The sequence below is a fragment of the Ascaphus truei genome, chromosome 1 (assembly GCF_040206685.1).
Source record: "Ascaphus truei isolate aAscTru1 chromosome 1, aAscTru1.hap1, whole genome shotgun sequence".
Lineage (NCBI taxonomy): Eukaryota > Metazoa > Chordata > Amphibia > Anura > Ascaphidae > Ascaphus > Ascaphus truei.
Genome location: NC_134483.1, coordinates 71597221 through 71616497, shown reverse-complemented (window position 1 = coordinate 71616497; position 19277 = coordinate 71597221). Strand labels below are relative to the sequence as shown.

The window sequence follows — 19277 nt, the reverse complement described above, 5'->3', positions numbered from 1 at the left end:
CAGATTCCTAAACTTACTATCAGGGTTTCTAAACAACACTGGGGAAAAAGCACACACACACAAAAAAAAAATCAACACTTACCTAAAGAGATACCTTTCTGTGCATACAAGTTTTCGTACAAGGTAAAACAGATCCCATAGAGAGACTGAGCTGCAAGAATGTCACTAGAGGTCTCCCACACCCCTTCCCACAGAGTTCGTGACAGGTAACTCTGGCTGGTTGATAGAGGGGGGAGACAGAGCCTGCATTGTGTACTGCAACTGCAAAGTCAAGAAGGCAAAGCAAGCAGCTGACAGGAAGGGAGAGCTTCTGCATGACCCCAGAGTTTGCTGAGCACAATTGCATATAAGGCAGGAGGAGGGGGGAGAGGGGGAAAAAAAAAGAGGAGATATTCCGCATTAACCACTTCTGGCCTCTACAGTGGATATTCCTTTGTATCAAAATAGAAGTGAAATGCAGCAACACCATACAGCTGTGCCCAGTGCAGCCCCAGCACTGACAAGAGCATTTGTACGGTGATGTTAACAAATGCACAACATTCATAATCCTTTAACGCACCGACCTAAACCACCAATTAACTGCATACTAAAAAAGGTATAGAACAGGAATATAAAACAGCAAGGAGTTCCATGTTTTTAAAGCGTGTTTGTATACAGAACATCATATATATATATATATACTTTAGTTGCAGCACTACAGATGTTATTCATTACTGCAGCATAGGGCACTGGAATAAAACACCTCCTACCACTAACGGCTGTTCTGAAAATACCTCTGTGGTTTCAAAACATCAATGGAGAACTTTAATATAGGCACAATAAAAAGTAAATTATAAAAAAAAAAAAAAAAGTATAAGCGTCTGCAAAAAGCACAATGCAAATCTTGCAGTCACTTGCACAAAAAGACATTCCCAACCCTGTGCTGACTCCACAAGTGTCTGGATCCTCACAAGTTTTTAACAAATAAAAGGCACCAGATTCATAATCCTAAAATCACCAGCATGGCCCTTTACTTCTACCTTCCACACACATCTGGGAGATGAAGCGCTGGTCTTGAATGCACCCAACTCAGATTAAACTCCGCTCTGCAACCCCCTCCACCCAAAACAAGCCAAGGGGACCCCAAATTCAGTGATCACATGAATGTCGGTCCCTGTCTCTTACCCAGGTGCCATGGTCTGGCTCCCCGACGGGTCCTCGGCCTCGCTGCCTGGGCTGGGTCCGGTGCCGACGGCAGTCCCTGGCTCCTGCTCTCCACTCCCTGCGGTTCCCGGAGTATGATGCTCCAGCTCCACCAGCTTGTCCAGCTCCACGCTCCGTACTTTACGCAGCTGCTTCCGCCGCCAGTCCGCCCGCTGCTCCACAACGTCCCCCATCACCGCTTCCACATGCTGCCCAGTCTCTGGGCTGCTGGACACCGCACCACCGCCGCCCGCAGCAGTCGTTAATCCAGACGAGCTCCGACTCCCCGCCGCAGCCGCCATCTTCCCGCGGCCAGGTTTACATTCGGAGCGGACAACCCAATCGAAGGCTCGGAGCCAAATGGTGTGGGCAGGTATATAGGAAATCTACGTAACCCGGGGAGAAGCGTATCGGACAGGTACGCAAACTACGTAACCCAACACGCTAGCCTGCAGCTCGCTCTAGCAGTGGAAGTTTAGGCATAGAGTATACGCCGCCGTGGTTGAACTATGTCAAACTGGTTTGGATACTGGTCAGAAGAGAGGATTCCCAGAACTCCGCAAAATGTTAAGTCATCAATAATGGAAAAAAAAATATTATAAAATAGCGTATTCACATCACTTTAGATCTGAAAATTCCACATAATGTTACAAAATGTCAAGTCTTATAAAAATGAACAGAAAAAAAAGCTATACGAATCAGAGGTCCCATCAGCTGAAGTGAAACTCACAAAAACACAAGAGCTAGAGAAAAAAAAACACAGTTCACAGCTTCACAGAACACATCCGTCTCTATAACAAAAATCCTCCATCAGAAAAAAAACAAAACTATATTGTGTATGGCAGAAATGTTGTGAGCATCCGGTCTTCAATGTGGTGTGAGCTCTTCTGCACAGACGCGGATAGTTACACACAGATGCACAGGAGGAGTAAATAAAAGTAGCAGCAAAAAACGAAATGTGCTGATCATCAATATCACACATAACCCTGAGACGGGGAGCCAGGCACGAACTCCTGCTATCAGTTTCTCCTGTCTCATACAGAGATATACAGGGGGACACCCTCCTGCCGGCGGTTTCGTCCGTGCTGCTTCCCTCGCGAGAGGAGAATGAATTTAAAACGCGCACCCGTAATCCAACAGCCAAAGTCCCAACCGCAGAGCGCTCGTGCGGTTACTCGCAGTTTGCGCGTCTGGCAAGATGTCCTCCCGCGGCTGCCGTCCTCATGTTGTGCTTCCTGCAGTTTTTTTTATAGAGTGCTTGTAGGATGACGTCTTCACAGCACTACGGAAAGTCAGTGGGGACAGCGCGTTGCCATAGAGATGGTATACACAGCGCACTAGGTGCTGAGAAGCATGGCTGGAAATCCACCTGTGTGAATGCAAAGGAGTTGGGGTTTGGAAGCAGTCACTGCTTTCCACGTATCTTGCTGTACTAATACGCATTCACAAGTGGTCAGCACGGTTCCTTCCATGTACACAGAATAAAGAGATTGGAAAACAATCACAACATGGTAGGTGTCATATTTATCCTTCCAATGAAAATACAAGGGATGCATAAGGAAGATAAGCATTCAGTTCAGGGTTAAACGATAGAGACAAGCTTCCTTTCTATGGCAGGTATCTGTTTGTAATAGCATCAGGTTAGGCTGCGGCCCCGCTGGCGCTGACCACGCGGTGCTTGCCACTTTTACTTACATAAATCTATATGTGTAAGTCCCTGCCCACGGGGTGTGCGGGCACGCACGGTCACTCAAGCTTGGCGCTTGAGTAAACAAAAAAGAATGAACTTTCAAGCGCGTTCAACTTGGCCGCAACGCGCACCCCCACCACCCCGCGCGCACTTGCAAAATAGCCAGGACACCCGGCGCTCATGCTTAGAGAGTTGGTGACGTCACCGCTGTCAAGCATGTGCGCGGTCAGCGCTGGCGGGGTCGCAGCCTTAAAGGGGAGGGCAGAGGAACAAGGCCTCAATACTAATGTAACGATCAACAGGCATTAGTACTAATAAAGATCTGTGTATTAAAATCAGTGCAATCTCCCACCGTAATCGAAAATACAGAGGATAACACTTGCTCAGCCAGTGATAGATATAATATGCAGGAAAAATTGTATTGAAAACGGAAGAACAAGCGTGGCAATTTTGCACACGAGATGTGAAATTGTGAGTGATTTAAAAATGAAATTTTCAATAGGTAACTCAATAAAATAAAAAAAAGATGAATTGGGAAAACAATTGATTCACATAAATATATTTACAACAGATTTAAAACGAGTCCAAGGCAGGTTCAGAGAAATCACAGTAGACAAGTAGTATAATACTCAAAATAGTAGCTAATGGCTATTAAATGTATTAATCCAATACATGTATTAATAGCCATTAGCTACTATTTGGAGTACTACTTGTCTATCTATGGTGATTTCTCTGATCCTGCCTTGGGCTAATTTTAAAGCAAGTTGTAGATATATTCATGCGAGTCAATTGCTTTCCCAATTCACCTTTATTTACTTTATTTAGTTGCCTATTAAAGATTTAATTTTTAAATCACCCACAATTTCACATCTCGAGTACAAAATTGCAGCGCTTGTTCTTCCCTGTTTTGAATACACCTCCCACTAAATTCACAGGAAAACACCAGTATCAAAGGTCCAGATTGTCCACGTATTTGTATAGGCATTGTCACTGTTGGATAGGACCAGCAGCGGAGACCACAGACTGTACGTACAGGTAACAAATTACATTACTTACAACGTTGAAATGAAAGACAAGACAGATTGTCTGGGATAGAGGTGAGTTATAACTTTGATATGGAGCTGGATCACAACACATGGAGCCCTGATATCTGAGGTCCAGATTGAAAACTGCAGCACCCTTTAAATGGTAGAGGCAACTAGAAACTCGCCAGGTAGTGGGGAAGGGATCTGCAGAAAAGAAGACAAATACATATATGTAAGGTCAGTAATAGTAAGAAACCTTGCGTTGAAGAAGATCAGGACGTCTGTAACTATCAGCATATGTGCAGAAGAGCTCACACCATATTGAGGACCGAATGCTCAGCACATTTCTGCCATACACAATATTGTTATATTCTGATGGAGGATTCTTGTAATAGAGACGGGTGTGTCCTGTGAAGCTCTGAATTGTTTTTTTCTGTAGCTCCTCTGTTTTGCGAGTTTGCCCTTGGCTGATGGGACCTCTGTCAGAGGTTCCTAACTCCAGTCTTCAAGTACCCCCCAACAGGCCAGGAAATCCCTGATTCAGCACAGGTGGCTGTATATGTCAATCATTAACTGAGCCACCTGTGCTGAAGCAGGGATATCCTTAAAATCTGACCTGTTGGGGGTTATTTTAGGACTAGAGTTGGGAATCGCTGCTCTATGCGATTCTGAGATTGATATATATATATATATATCAATCAATCAATGTTTTGTAACATTTTATGTGGAATGTTCTGATCTAAACACACCTATTTAAATACATTATACTTCCTGTTTTTTCACTATTATTGATTACTTAACATTTTTGGGAATACTGGGAATCCTCTCTTTTGACTACTATTCCAGGATTTATAGGTGAAGTCCATTATTCCCATACACCTAACGTGTGTACGTACGTACGTGCACATACGTGCGGCCATTCTCGGTGTCTGTTTCACTTTCCTTCCATTCTGGACCCTACCTGTCACTGTGGAGCAGGGGGATGCCATCTTGCGCCCTGGCAGTAGACACTGAAAGATCTCACCGACATCCGGATCTTACTGCTGGGGCTCCTCTGCAGCTAACCCCGCCCACCAGGGCCAGAGACAGATTTCCCAAGGCCAAGGAATAGAGTTACACCCACCTTCCCTCCCCACACCCCTTCCTCCCCCGCCCCCCCCCCCCAGACGGAACCTACACCCAGGTTGGCGGTATTGCGAGCCTCCCTGCCCCCCATTTCACAAGTCCCCTCTATTTCTCTGCGCCCCCCTGCCGTCTCACTCCCTCTTCCCATGTATTTCTCCCCCCTGCGTCTCTTACCCCCTCTTTTCCTCACTCTCGCCCCCACCTTCTGTCAATTACCCCACTCTCACTCAATCCCCCTCCCCCCCCAAAATACATACCAAAAACCCATCCTCCTAATTACACATACAAACTGACCCGGGGTGGGGGCGCTTAAGGACTGGACTTGAGCAGCCCGCAAAGTTGTCGCAGTGGTTACGGAGGGTCTGCGCTCTCCCCCAAGTCATTTAAATGTTGCGGGACCGCGCAAGGCCTCTAACTTCTCCTACCATGATTCAGACGGCTTAGTGGTGTCTTCAGCGACGCGTCACCATGGTAACCTGGTGTTCACCGACAGCGGGAACACGTGACGTTTCCATTTGATGCCAGAGCCGAACAGGGGGTGGGGGGTGCGAGCAGCGGAGGAGAGCAGGCAGGAGGGCAAGGGGCGTACCTTGCACACCCATGCTCTAGAGAATGAAGGCTGTCATGTATAATCTGTCCAGTGTACCAGGACTGAAAAAATCTCACACGTTTCTCGTGTTAGAGTGATTATCAGGTAGTTAGTTCATTGCAGGAATTCTAACCGTATACAATAGCGTCACATAGTGCAAGAACAATCCGCAACATTTCTGGGCATGTGACCCATTCGTCAGGCTTCAATTTCCTACCAAAAAGTCTATTTGCGACACTTGGTACATTAGCTCCTTTGTCTCTCTGTACCTCAGGCACCAAAATGACATTGTGAACTCTTTGTGGCAGGGATCCCTTGTGCCTGCAAACATTCTCTGTACAGAGCTGCTACACTGTCAGTTCTGAACAAGTAAATATGTTTAATATTCACTTCATCAATGCGTCTCATGCTCCAATTAGCTGTAGGCTCTGAGCTTCACCCATTGGTTATAGAAGTCGGATAGTGGAGCCCTCCTATCTCATGCACAGGCAGAAACAGGTATGATTGGTGCAACTTTTGTTCATTACTTACAGAATATGGAAAAAAGACAGCTGGGGGTGAGGGGAGGTACAGTATGTGATAGTACCTAGATATAAAGTCTTGTATGTTTTGCATTTGTTGTTTTCCCAGATTGACCATTTTTGTGACCATGTGAGTTTCCATGTAGAACAGACACAGAAACACAAAGGATCGATGTCTTGTTAGATGGAAAGCATTAGCCAGAGAAGATTATACCACCTCGGGTTTCAAAGAGTTTCTTGATGCTAAGAAAAAAACTAAAAATATGACTGATAGAAAAATTGGACATTTCTGTATCAGTTTTTGTGTTTCTGAATTCCTCCTCAGTCCAAATGGCAAGATGACACAGGCAGGTCAAATTATTATACCGTTTATCAATACTGTATCTTTAGACCGTGCTTTTTTTTGTAAAGTAAAAGTTGCCGGTACGCAGCCTCTTACCTTCTCATTTCCGTCCCATTGTCATGGCATTGCGACATCACATTGTCATGGCAACGCGGCGCTATGTGACGTCAAATGACGCCACAAGGTGATGACACCAGAGATGAGGAACAGGAGGAAAAAGTAAGAGCAAAAGGGGAGGATAGGTGACGGTACACCATACTGTCACAAAAAAGCTCGGTGTTTAGAGATGTATTTAAGTCTTCAGTTTTGTGTTTGATTTTCACAAAAGTATTTTTAGTCTCATTTCAACATGATTCTTTGATGCCTGACCTTTTGATGTAAAAAAAATAATATAAACTGTAGATAGAAAAATATATATATGAATAGGTGCCAATACCAATGAAGTATCGGAAATTGTATTTAATGTGACAGTGTTAAAGTTGCTAATCACATTATTTTTACATTTGACACCAAATCTGTTAGGCATAATGATTGCCGCCTCAAACTGAACGCCTGGAATTGACGCAAAGAAATTGGCACTGGTAACAGGCCCACACTTGGACCCACGGAATTTTTGTACTGAGCCCAAGAACTACTCCTGTAACTTTGCACAAGCGCTCCCCAAACTGCTTGTTTCAAGTCAACGACAAGCGCCATTGTGCAGTGATGCTGGAAGTCGCAACATGAATTGGACCTGTAGAGCAGTGGTTCTCAACTCCAGTCCTCAAGAACCCCAACAGGTCAGGTTTTCAGGATATCACAGCTTCAGCACGGGTAGCTCAATCAGTGACTCAGTTGAAGACGGAGCCACAGATTGAGCCACCTGTGCTGAAGCTGGGATATATCCTTAAAACCTTACCTGGGGGGGTCTTGGGGACTGGCGTAGAGCACCACTGCTTTCAGCTTAACAGCAATTTGCGATGCCTAATATGTAGACCCTGGAGTTAGTCATATTCCTTGATTCTCCCAATAATGTCACTGGATCTTCAGGACACTGGATAGAGCTTGTGGTTTTAAAGCATATGTGGAAGAGGGGGGTTAATAGGTGGGAGGAAGGGGGTCTCCGGATCTGAACCGCATTAATTTCAGCTCTGGGGACCCTCTGCTCCCCGAGATACTTACTGTACCTCTGAAGTTGGTGCCGAAAGCAGGTTTAAAGCTAATACGAAGCTGCAAGGGATGACTTCCCAGCTTCCTATTTGCTCACGCAACCCAGGGACTTTAAACCCGCCATTTTGATAGCCCTACAGAGCTGCTACTGGCACCCCCTACGGAGGTATCTCGGGAAGCAGGTTGCCCCAGGAGCTGAAATTAACGCAGTTCAGCTCTGGAGTCCCCCTGCTTCAATCCTTCAACACACAAAAGTAAGCAGGATTGCTGCTTTAATATTATTAGAAAATGAGGCCAAGTTTGGAGAATCCATTGTACCAAGCAATGTAGTGGGGCCCTTTATTGATGAGCATTTGTATTGTAATTTCCATGTGTGTCATAGAATAAGCTAAAATAAAGGTTATAAAAATGTCTCGTTGAAATAGTTTTAAAGGCTTGCAGTATGTTAGTACAACTATACAAATTGTAACTAGGCACGAAAGCAAACAAGTCACTATAAAATCCACTTCATGCACTTGAATTGCTGAGTTGTGGATCATTTTAAAATATGGATTTTTCCAGCATATTTCCTGTGAGTGACATAATTAAAAAATAAGCCATAAAATGCAGCATTAAGTAGTGCACACAGCTGCATCTAAATAGAAATGGGATATTTCAGTGTTGCCAATCCGACAAAAAAAATCACTGTGGGATTCTTACAGGGACAACATAACACATAGGTTATCTGAATAGGCTTGTTTATTCAGTCAAAAAAACCATAGAACACAAAATAACAGAGCTTTAACTTCAGCATAGATAAACCAACAGAAAAATAAGTCCATAGCAGGGCTTTGCCCTTTTCCCAGAAAGGGTGGTTCAAGTCCAGGATAGAAGGACACAGCAAGGATCAGTGTCTCAATATAACAGACCTTTCTGGCACACTGCTCTCTCTCTCCAGAGTTTCAGGATATGCTTCTCTGATTCTGCCAGGAAACCTGAACACGTGGGAGCTCTGGGTTCTTAAAACCTCTTAACGAGGCAGCTGGAACCTGGATAATTAACCCAGCCCTTTCTCAAACTGGGATTAACCAGGTCACTGCTGGACTCCAGACCTATACATAGGTCTCCCATGCATAGTGCATTTACCCTTTCACAGGGGGTTGGAGCCAGTCCTCGTTGTGCAACTCTAACCCTACTGCACTCTTGACCAGAACAGTCATGCAGTTCTATGTAAAATAAAGACTTAGGGAATCAGTACAGGTAAAAAAAAAATCAGATGATGACAAGCAGTTTAATAAATAAACAGCAACATTTCCAGAAAATAAACAAAAAAACCTTTTTAAGCCCACATGCTCACACGCAGTTAAAACACCATTCACTTGATCAGCATTACATGGAATGGGTTCATTTGTCTGAATGATATCGATAATGAAGAATTCCGAATGTACAGTATACACACATGCATGTAAGACTGTAAATTGGAGGCACTGTTTTTACACTGGTATTCCCTCTCTGTCCTGCTGTGACTGTACCCATTATTGGCCATTTTAACAGTGACCATTTCCATGGCATTCCCGTATCTACTCATACAGAAGTAGCCTTGCTAGCTCTTCAGAAAAGCCCACATTTCCAGTGTCTGCCTGTTGTGAAATATTGTACTTGTGAGTCATGACTGTGTTCATGAACAGACTAGAAAATTGTTGTTCTGTAACGTGGAATGCTTGAATATTAATGAAGCAGGAAATCTAGAAGGAAGAAAATAGCCACGTATTTTTAGGGCAGCAAAGCTCCCCAGAATTAGGACATTACATACGATAATAGAGCCGTGTCATGAACTGTACATGCTGTGTGGGAAAGGGGTTAACCCCCTGGATTGTTTTACACTGTCTAGGATATTTAGTCATGGCCGTTTTTCCGTGACCAAATGACCACCGGCATATAGCCGCAACTCACATCGCCGCAGGGACCTTTCGCCACCAAGGTAAATCCCTAACTTTACCCTTTAACCTAAAAAACCCTAATCTTAACCCCTAATACATACACTTCCCCCTACCCTAAAAACCTTAACTCCTTACCCTAAAAGCCCTTACCCTAACCCACTAACCTAAACACTTTACCCTAATCCCCTTCCCTAAAAAGATTAAACCCTTATCCCCACCCCTTACCCTAAACACTTTACCCTAATCCCCTACCCTAAACACTTTACCCTAATCCCCTACACTAAACACTTTACCCTAATCCCCTACACTAAACACTTTACCCTAATCCCCTTCCCTAAAAAGATTAGCCCCTTACCCTAAACTCTTATCCTAACTCCTTACCCTAAACTCTTATCCTAACCCCTTACCCTAAACTCTTATCCTAACCCCTTACCCTAAACTCTTATCCTAACCCCTTACCCTAAACTCTTATCCTAACCCCTTACCCTAAACTCTTATCCTAACCCCTTACCCTAAACTCTTACCCTAAACTCTTATCCTAACCCCTTACCCTAAATTCTTATCCTAACCCCTTACCCTAAACTCTTACCTAACCCCTTACCCTAAACACTTTTCCCTAATTCCTTACCCTAAACACTTTACCCTTATCCCCTACACATTTTAACCCTCTACTGTAAAATCCTTTATCCTAAACCTTTACTCTAATCCCCTACCCTAAAAAGCGTAACCCTTTACCTTAAAACTATTTACCCTAATCCTTTACCCTAAAACCCCTACCCTTAACGAAGCAGCCAGGGGCCGAGAGTTCAGCGGGGGAGGGCCGGAAGCAGAGGGTCCCTCTGCGGCTCAACGCCGGCAGAGACTTGATCGCGGTGAGACAGCCATGTTCAAATGTCCAATTCTGTCCCCAATTACACTACTACCACCATAATTAGATAAAGGGCTTGCACCTTGGGAGTACGTGGTCCCCCAGAGGAAGAGCCCCCCCAACCCAATTTAGCAAAACATATATGAAAATAAGGGCAATAGCTTTAAAGGTACGCATGTTTCATAAGATCTGAAAGACAGTACTCATTACATTTTAGATGTCATATAACATAAGCGTTTTTACAGTACATGTATGAAAAAAAATCTTACAAAAGAACAGACAGTATAAAGGTTACACAGTTCTAAAAAAAGAAGCCTATCATTTACCAAATTAAGTAGTTGTGAACAGCTACCTCAAATGATTTGGAATAGTTTCCCCTCCAGGAGGTCATGCGTCAAAGATATGTGATACACACACAGTGTACCTACAGGGCCGTCTCAAGGGTTTCATGCGCCCTAGGAGAACTTTAAAATGTACGCCCACTGCCTCTCACTTACCAGGCTTGGCGGCGTCATAGCGGGAGTCAGGCCCGGAAGTCAGATGTCGGTCAACTTCCGTGGTTACAGTGCGTATACCTCCCCTGCCATCTCCTGCGCTCTTGCTCCGATCGGATGTCTTTGCCTGCCACTGCCAAGCCACCGCCGCCTGCTGTCTCAACGTCTTCCCATCACTGACATCGTCCTCTACTGCCGCTCCGCTCCCTGACTCCTGTGCCGCTCTGCTCCCGCTGCGCCCCTAGGACCTTTGCGACCGCCTACGTTCACCTAATGGACGGCCCGGCCCAGTTAAAGTACCTAATAAGTGACCTGTCACTATGTAGCCCTATTAATTTCTTCATAATAACAATCAAGAACATTTGTAGATCACAAAGTTACACAAGCTATTACTAAGAGTCATACAGAAACTACAGTATTCCTATTCATGAGGAAGAGTATACAGTTCTTTCTTGAACCCCTTTGTCTTTGGTCTCAGTGGAGGTCTTTGAAATGTACAGAGTCTCACTCAGTAACTTATCTGGGTACCTGCGATATGTTGATCCGCTTTAGATGTCGTTTAAACCAGGGGTGAGCAACTCCAGTCCGAAAGGACCACCAACAGGTCAGGTTTTCAGGATATCCCTGCTACAGCACAGGTGGTTCAATCAGAGGCTCAGTCGAAGACTGCACCACCTGTGCTGAAGCAGGGATATCCTGAAAACCTGTTGGTGGCCCTTTAGGACGGGAGTTGCCCTGGTTTAAACCGTCAGGGAAAGTTGTTTGTAAAACTGTTGTCTTGCATCCACATGAGAAGACATAGTACCTCCTTTTTTATATTTTTATTACTACTGACTGTAACATCAAAAGTCACGCACTGAACCAAAACAAAAAGTCAGCCCATCTCTGCTGGAGCAGGGCAGTATACGTCTTCTGGGTTAATGCCTTGATTGTCATTGTACACAAAAAAATACAATATTTACATGGCTGTTTCATGGCAAGTGGCTTTTATTTTTATTCGTCATTTTTATTGTTCATAGCCTATTACAAATTACCCTGACCACTTTTATACAGTATTGACAAAGGAACACATACTGTGCAGGTAAAAGTCAGTGGATGGTCTGCAGTTCTGCTTGTCTGTTTAACTACCAAAAAGTGACTAATTGAGTATAGTATTCTATAAAGCAAAGAAACACATAAAGCTTTTTTTATTCACTTGTAGACAGTAACTTTTGGTAAAGTTACTGACATTCAAAGAGAAATAAATGGTTTAGCATCCAGTGCCAACTTCTTAGGGTCCTGGGATAATCAATATATCTGCTCTTGGCCCTCTAGAATGTTCTACAAAGCTGCTTCTCCGTGTCAGGGAAGCTTCTGAGCCCCTTTCATTTGCTCTGAGCTTGGAGTTTTCCCTGACGGAGAAGAGTCTTCACAGCATTTTGCATAGGGGCCTTTGACTCAGGGACCATGATGTATTTTTACAGCTGTCCCTGATAAATCCAGAGTTTTGTAAGTGCACCCAATATGCATAGCATTTCTAAAATATTCCAAACTAGGCTCCTTCTTTCTAATGGAAAGCTGGAGGCAGAAAGAGATATTTCTTATTAAAGGGAGTGGTGCATTTTCTGAAATTGACATTAGGTTCTACTAGCTGTAGGGGTTGTGTTCGTTCTATCTATAGTACTATGTAAATTGGCAGCACTATATAAAACATATCAATTATTATTATTACTTGACATTGTATTTTTAATAAAGTCATAATGAGACAATGTAAATTGCATAGTTTTATAATAGATTTTTAAAAATGAATTTAAACCAATTCCTCCCATCATTTATAATTTGTGAGGTTATTATTGTAAACATCCCTGCTTACGGAGTTTACATCAATAGTCTATGTACAGTACATGGCAGTGCTCATCTTCAATGGATTCGTACTAACTGTTGCTTCCCTAGGGTACACCCTCACTTACTGCCCCTAGAGAGGTGCTGCTACTTGTTACTGGGTTCACCTTCTGTAATGGGCTCCCTCCGAATAGGGTCCATGCCTCTGTGAGTTCCTTGGGTCCTATTAGGCTACCCTCACTAATATATTCCAGGGATCGCCATCACACTTTATTGGCCTGATTACCTCGTCTATAACACTCTGGTGCTGGGGCAACAGGGGTATCCATTAGCCACTGACTACACCTCCTTCCCTGGGGATCCATGTCCAGGTACTGTACAGTGGGCTCTCTGATACTGATCTCTCTTTAAGTCCCAGGCCAATTCTGGGGAAGCTCCTATAGGACACAGATTTCCCCCTGTGGGAACCTGTACCCTTTATTTGTTGCATTGGCACACAGACCCTATCTACAAGGGCACTTCCCTAACTCATAAATAATAACATGGGGCATGTACTAACTTCAGGGGGTATTACTTGACAGGGAACCTATTACACATATGTACACTTGATGCTCTTCCACTTGTCACCTTCCTGGAACATAACCTTCTAGAAGCCACCCATTTGATATATACTGTATATCTTCCCATGATGTCACTATCACTGGTCAGCAGAGGGCGGGGCTATGATTCTGCCTAGTCACCCAGCACCAGGTAATGGGGAAAGGGCGTTACTCTGTGTGGCCCCACACAGTTAACCCCTTAAGTAATCCCAAAGGGGTGTGGGTTACACTATTATATTTGTTTTTCTTTTAGGAAAGTCCACATACAGTATTATTTTTTTAAAGTTTTCTAATTACAGTGAATATTGCAATAACTAAACATATGTCTCTCCATTTTATCTTGTCAGTTGAGCACATTTGAAGTTCGGGGGCAGAAACAGGTTGTGAAACTCTTTTTAGAAGTATCTATTGGCAGTTTGACAAGCCGTTTCCACACTTCTGTAAAGGCATATACCTCTTCCTCCCACTAACTTTGTGCTAGAAAAAAGCAATAGTGCTCAGTATTTAAGAGTTTAGAAATGCTATTTATGGTGGGTGGAATAGTAAATGGTGGGTCCTGGATTTATGTTTCCACTGCACATTAATGAAAGACTGTAGCTGCCTGATATGGATGTGACCTCCCTTGCATCCTACTTTCAGGTGATCTGATAATTGGCAGGCTGTAATGTGGGAGCAAAGCATGGAAAGGTCAGGCTCATGAGTCAAGGGACGGATTTATAGTGGGTGTAGACTTGTCTTTTGGGATTCACTTTGGCACAGTGCTAGACAGTATTTTCTGGCCTGAAATGTGAAAAAAAAACGTTCCTCACTGAGTCACTGTCAACAACTTCACAATCGTGTCAACACCATATGCCTGCTACCCAGGGGGTAATCTATGACTCTATCCCCTCCTCCATTCCTCACATTCAGTCCTTCACTAAGTCCTGCTACCCCCACCTATGAAATATTGCTAGAATACACCTGTCACGGGAGACCAGTACTTTAACACCAAAACCACCGGGATCACTAGCACCAGACATGACAAAGTTGTAGAATAAAATGAGGTTTATTCTGGCACGCCAGCAGACAAACAAAGATGTACAAAACACAATACAATACCAACTGGGGGCCTGGGGAATAGACTCTAGCCTCGCTAGGTGCAGGGGCCTTCTTCAAGAAGGCTTGTCCTGTCCGCTTCTCATCCAGGATCTCAGAGTGCTGATCACACACAGCAGCCCCTCTGAGATATCTCTCCCGCTAGTCACTGTAAAGATCAAGCTCCTTTACAGAATGTCTCTCAGTGTGTTAGCCTCTCTGCTCTCAGATGCTCTCTGAAGGCAGATCTCCACACTCTTTCCCAGAGTGTCTCCCTGGAAGTAGAACTCCACACTCTTACCCAGAGTGTCTCCCTGGAGGTAGAACTCCACACTCCTTCCCAGAGTAGAACTGCTTCTCTGATCAGCAGCACCCCTTTATATATCACTCTGTGGCTATAATGTACATGAGAGGGGGCTGCTGTACATTGATTGAGTTTGGGCCACAACAGCCAGAGGGCATGCTAAAACCCATCCCTGATTAAATGAGTCTGTGCAATACAATGTGCTTACTCCCAGACCTGAATATCAGCCTTTCACCTCCCCCCAGGAGTCCCGACACCTAGCTGTCCCTAATCCTATCAATTCTATAGAAATCTTCAACATAGACATTATAGTAAGAATGGAATATCTCATTTGCCTTCTGGTAGAGCTGACACTCAAAGCACAGAAGAATAGTGATTCACTAAACTGTGGGATTGCATTTACAGGTAATAACAAATACAGACTTTGAAATACATTTACACATCCCTGCCCATCCCCAGATGTCAAATACCTTTTGGCCAAAATAAGCCTTACAATGGTGGCCAAATGAGATAGATTTAGGGGTAGCTAGCTGGGCTTCATAACAGTTTTGTGATGCCAGCAACCCCTACCGTCACAACACCGTTTTCTCACTCAATACACAACCAAAATATCAATTCACACACACATATTTTACCTAAATTACTAAATATCAACCTGATCAGGGCCGCCAGCAGGGAGGGGGTTATGGCCAGGCCTTGCCGCCGGTTGCGGCTGGGCCCCGTCTCTCAGCTGCCTCAGGTAGGGTTGTCAGTGTGGCTGCGGGGCACCCGTGGCAGGTCTCTCTGACGTCAGCGCTGGAAGTCAGCTGGGCTAAGCTTCCGGCGCGCGTCAGCATACGGCCCAGATACTTCGTGGGACAGACAGTGAGGGAGAACTGGGGCAGCGGCAACTGCTGTGACCTGCTGCTGCCCCCCCTCCCTCCAAGCCATCACGCAGCCACCGGCCTACCGCCCCACCCGCAGCAACGCCCCCCCCCCGCAGCAACAGCAGCCACCGCCCCCCTGCAGCAACGCCGCCCTCCCTAGCAGCCACCGCTCTCCCCCCCGTAGCAGCCACTGGCCCTCCCGCAGCAACGGCAGCCACAGGCTCCCCGTAGCAACAGCCCCCCAGCAGCAATGGCCCCCTCTGTAGCAATGGCCCCCCGATCGCGGCCACCGGCCCTCCCTAAAACACCAGCCCACCGCCTATCCCACAGCCACCGGGCCCCCCTGCAGCCACCGGCCCACAGTTCATCCTGCAGCCACCAGGCCTGACCTGAGACCATCCACATGGTAAACAAAAGTATAATGGGTGGTGCTAAGAACCGTATACAGCGATGATAATAATAGTATAATGATGATGAATCCTGTGTGAGGTCTGTGATGTGATCTTGATTGTAGGGGGAGGTACTGGGTGTGGTATCCTAGTTGGTAAACCAGCATAGATGGCACTCAAGTTGTCCAGGAACCCAAAGGCTAATGATCACCCCAATGAACAATACCCTAATCCCTTAGTAGAATAATATGACCATGTAGCAAGCAGGAAAAACTCACGAATCTGCTGCAACGTCCATGTTGATCCTGCCAGACCTTCTGGGTGTGCCTCCGTCCTTGGAGATAGAATGCAATGAAAGAGAGAAATGGCAGAGCACAACCGGAATCATCCAAAAAAGAGAATTAGGAGGAAAGTGCGTTATCCATAAAAAGGTTTAATAGTTATGGAAGGAAAAAGGCATTACCCTACCAACATGTTTCGTGCTACACAGAGCACTTTATCAAGGCATAAATATAGTCTTGATGATTCCGGTTGTATTTTTTATATGTATTGGGGAGGTTGGGGTATATTTTTATATGTATTGGGGGGGGGGGTATATTTTTATATGTATTGGGGGGTGGGGGTATATTTTTATATGTATTGGGGGGGTGGGGGTATATTTTTATATGTATTTGGGGGCATGGAGGAATTTTTATATGTATTGGGGGGCTTGGGGGTATTTTTATATGTATTGGGGGGCTTGGGGGTATTTTTATATGTATTGGGGGGGCTTGGGGGTATTTTTATATGTATTGGGGGGCTTGGGGGTATTTTTATATGTATTGGGGGGGCTTGGGGGTATTTTTATATGTATTGGGGGGCTTGGGGGTATTTTTATATGTATTGAGGATGGTTGTTTTTTTATATGCCTTGTTTTTTTTTTAATGGATTGTTCTCTTTTTTAAATGTATTGGGGTATTGGGGTCTTTTTTTAAAATGCATTGGGATCTTTTTTAATATATATATAGCCATGCATAATAATGGTATACTACTTTCCTCTCTGTTGGCAGTAAGTCCTGATAAGTACAGGTATGCCAGCAGTAGTTATGGAGGTTTTCCCTCACACCCTGGTGAGGTGCCCTATGTATGGAGGGGAGTGGCTGTATGCTCTGAGTCCCTGGATAGTGACATCAGGGATGCGCCTGCCTCCTGAAGTATATAAGGCACAACACAGTTAGTTAGTGTGTGTTCCAGCAGCTATGCGAAGTAGCTGGTAACTTGTATTTTCCTGCATAAGGGATTGTAGGAACACTTTGTGACCCTAGTGCAGTAACCAGGTTGGTCCAGGTTGACCAATCAAGCCTGTCTAAGCCACTCTGTGTCCAGGGACCTGGCACAGAGAGGATCTCCCTAGGAGAAGAGGGAATCCCACTTCAATACGGGAGGGCGTACCTGGCAAAGGGACAGCACGGAGAGATGTGCGGCTAGAGCCGGCAGCTGCATGGGGCAGTCTGCTACATCCCAATCTACAATAAAGATGACCTTGTTAATGAAACCCCCACTGTGTGAGTGTGAGATTACTCAGCAGTGGCAGTCACCACCGAGAAGGAGTTCCTCATCAGGACCATCTCCCTGCAGAAGCATAGACCCTGATGAGGTGGAGGCGCTGCACATGATGTAAGTTGAACTCGCACCCACTACCTCAGCTACCTGTCCTGATGACATCCCCTAATACCATCAAGCGGGAGACTCAGGAGTCCTGTTGCCTACAGGTGCACCACCAAACACAAACACGTAATGGGGGTTGGTTAGACTACGTACCCGGGCCAATGTGAGATTGGGGGGGGGGGAACCCGTTACAATTGGAGGCGCTGCTGAGAGATAGACCTATTAACAGGACAGGCTTTTGCTAGGCACACGCTAGGAAACAGGGAAAGTGTATGCTGCCACTTTGTGCTGTGTTGGGATGGAACCGCAGGGACAACCTGGGAACCTGAGAGGAGTTAGTGGGTCTGGAGAGGGGCTATAGCTGTCCGAGTCACCTTGAGGTAGCGCTAGGGGTAGGATGCCTGAAGGGATAGCCTGTTAACTAGGTCAGGACTCCTGGAGAGGGTCTGCACTAGGCTGACCAAGAGAGGTAGACGCTCAAGTACTGCATGGAAGCCCCAGAGTACTCTAGCCATTCCAGATCACTTACCGAAGGGAGCACAGACTGGGAGGAAGGAGATACAGTAGACACTGAGAGAGTGAGCCTAGCCTGAGGTAGTGCAAACACGAGTCAGATCTACATTAGGTACATAAGGTGGTGTACAAGGCATGTTTATTGTACTGATGTGGTAGCTGCCCCGCAGAGCGGAGCTCCATGTACAATAATCCAGTATACAGTGATCGAGAACCAACCGTCAGAATGGAGGATCTGCAAAGAGCAGAAGGTCCAGGATGCCGGACTGAGGAAGAAGAACAAGCTACAGAAGAGACTTTTGTGAGTTTGTTATGGAATGGCGTGAAAGCCGTGGCTGCGCCGTGTTTGTCCTGCCTATGTTCTCGGGAAAGTACCCTCGAGACTAGTGAGGGTGACAGCCTTGTGAGATGGGAGGAACGAAATGGACTTTGTTATACACCAATACACAAACAGCCAGACGCTACCTCAAATATGGAAAAAGACGATACTCACCAAAATGGCGGTTCCCGCGTTCCCGGGCTACCGCGTGGGCCAGCTTCAGAAAGTCTTGCAACTTTGCAGTTTGCTAATTGTTGGCCAGGATTGGCGGCAAAGAGAAAACTCCACCCTGCTGGGGAGTTTTGCGCGAAAGCTGGTGCCGCGCCCTCATGGACTATGACTCACTGTGCACCTGTGCTGGGTCAGCCTACAAGTCTAGGAGACATCCCCCTAGTTTTAACCAGGGGGAGTGGTTTGCCTTTCCGCCGGATGCTGATGGAGAAAGAAGGAGGAGGGATTGCTCAATCAGCCCCTGCCCTTCAGTTGCGAAGAGCCATTGATCGATACAGACCTCTAAGAAGAGTGCCTCCGTTGGTGACTATGGCTGAACAGTCTGAAAAAGTGGACCAGAGTCCCTTGATATCTACCCATCCCTACTCGGCTCCAGGAGGCTTCCTGATTATCCGCGTAGAGGGTGTGGAGACAGTGGTCTGTCTCTGCCTGCAGTGCAGACTGCCGGGTGGAGCTGTGGGCAGCGAGGCTCAATGCCCTCACTGTAGACTGCAGTATATGTGGCCTATGACGATGTTTGTGCCGGTACAAGCCATGGGAGTGAAAGATTCTACCCCGATGTCGGCGGCGGAGCTTCCGGGTGCCCTGTGGAGGGAGAGTGCAGGTCCC

The 19277-nt window shown here is 45.6% G+C and overlaps 1 protein-coding gene across 5 annotated transcripts in view; it reads right to left on the bottom strand.

Moving 5' to 3' along the window:
- MAP3K1 (mitogen-activated protein kinase kinase kinase 1) overlaps positions 1 to 2422 on the bottom strand; it is a 65179-nt gene extending 62757 nt beyond the window's left edge. For 2 of the 5 annotated variants that reach the window (XM_075589293.1, XM_075589301.1), the window contains exon 1: positions 1165 to 2422. In XM_075589293.1, coding sequence (XP_075445408.1) covers positions 1165 to 1484 — 320 coding nt within the window. In that variant the 5' untranslated portion in view covers positions 1485 to 2422. Of the gene's footprint in view, positions 1 to 82; positions 320 to 1164 lie in introns of those variants that run through there. The other 3 variants (XM_075589277.1, XM_075589284.1, XM_075589309.1) reach the window with 2 other exon arrangements.
- Between the last annotated feature and the right edge of the window lie 16855 nt (positions 2423 to 19277).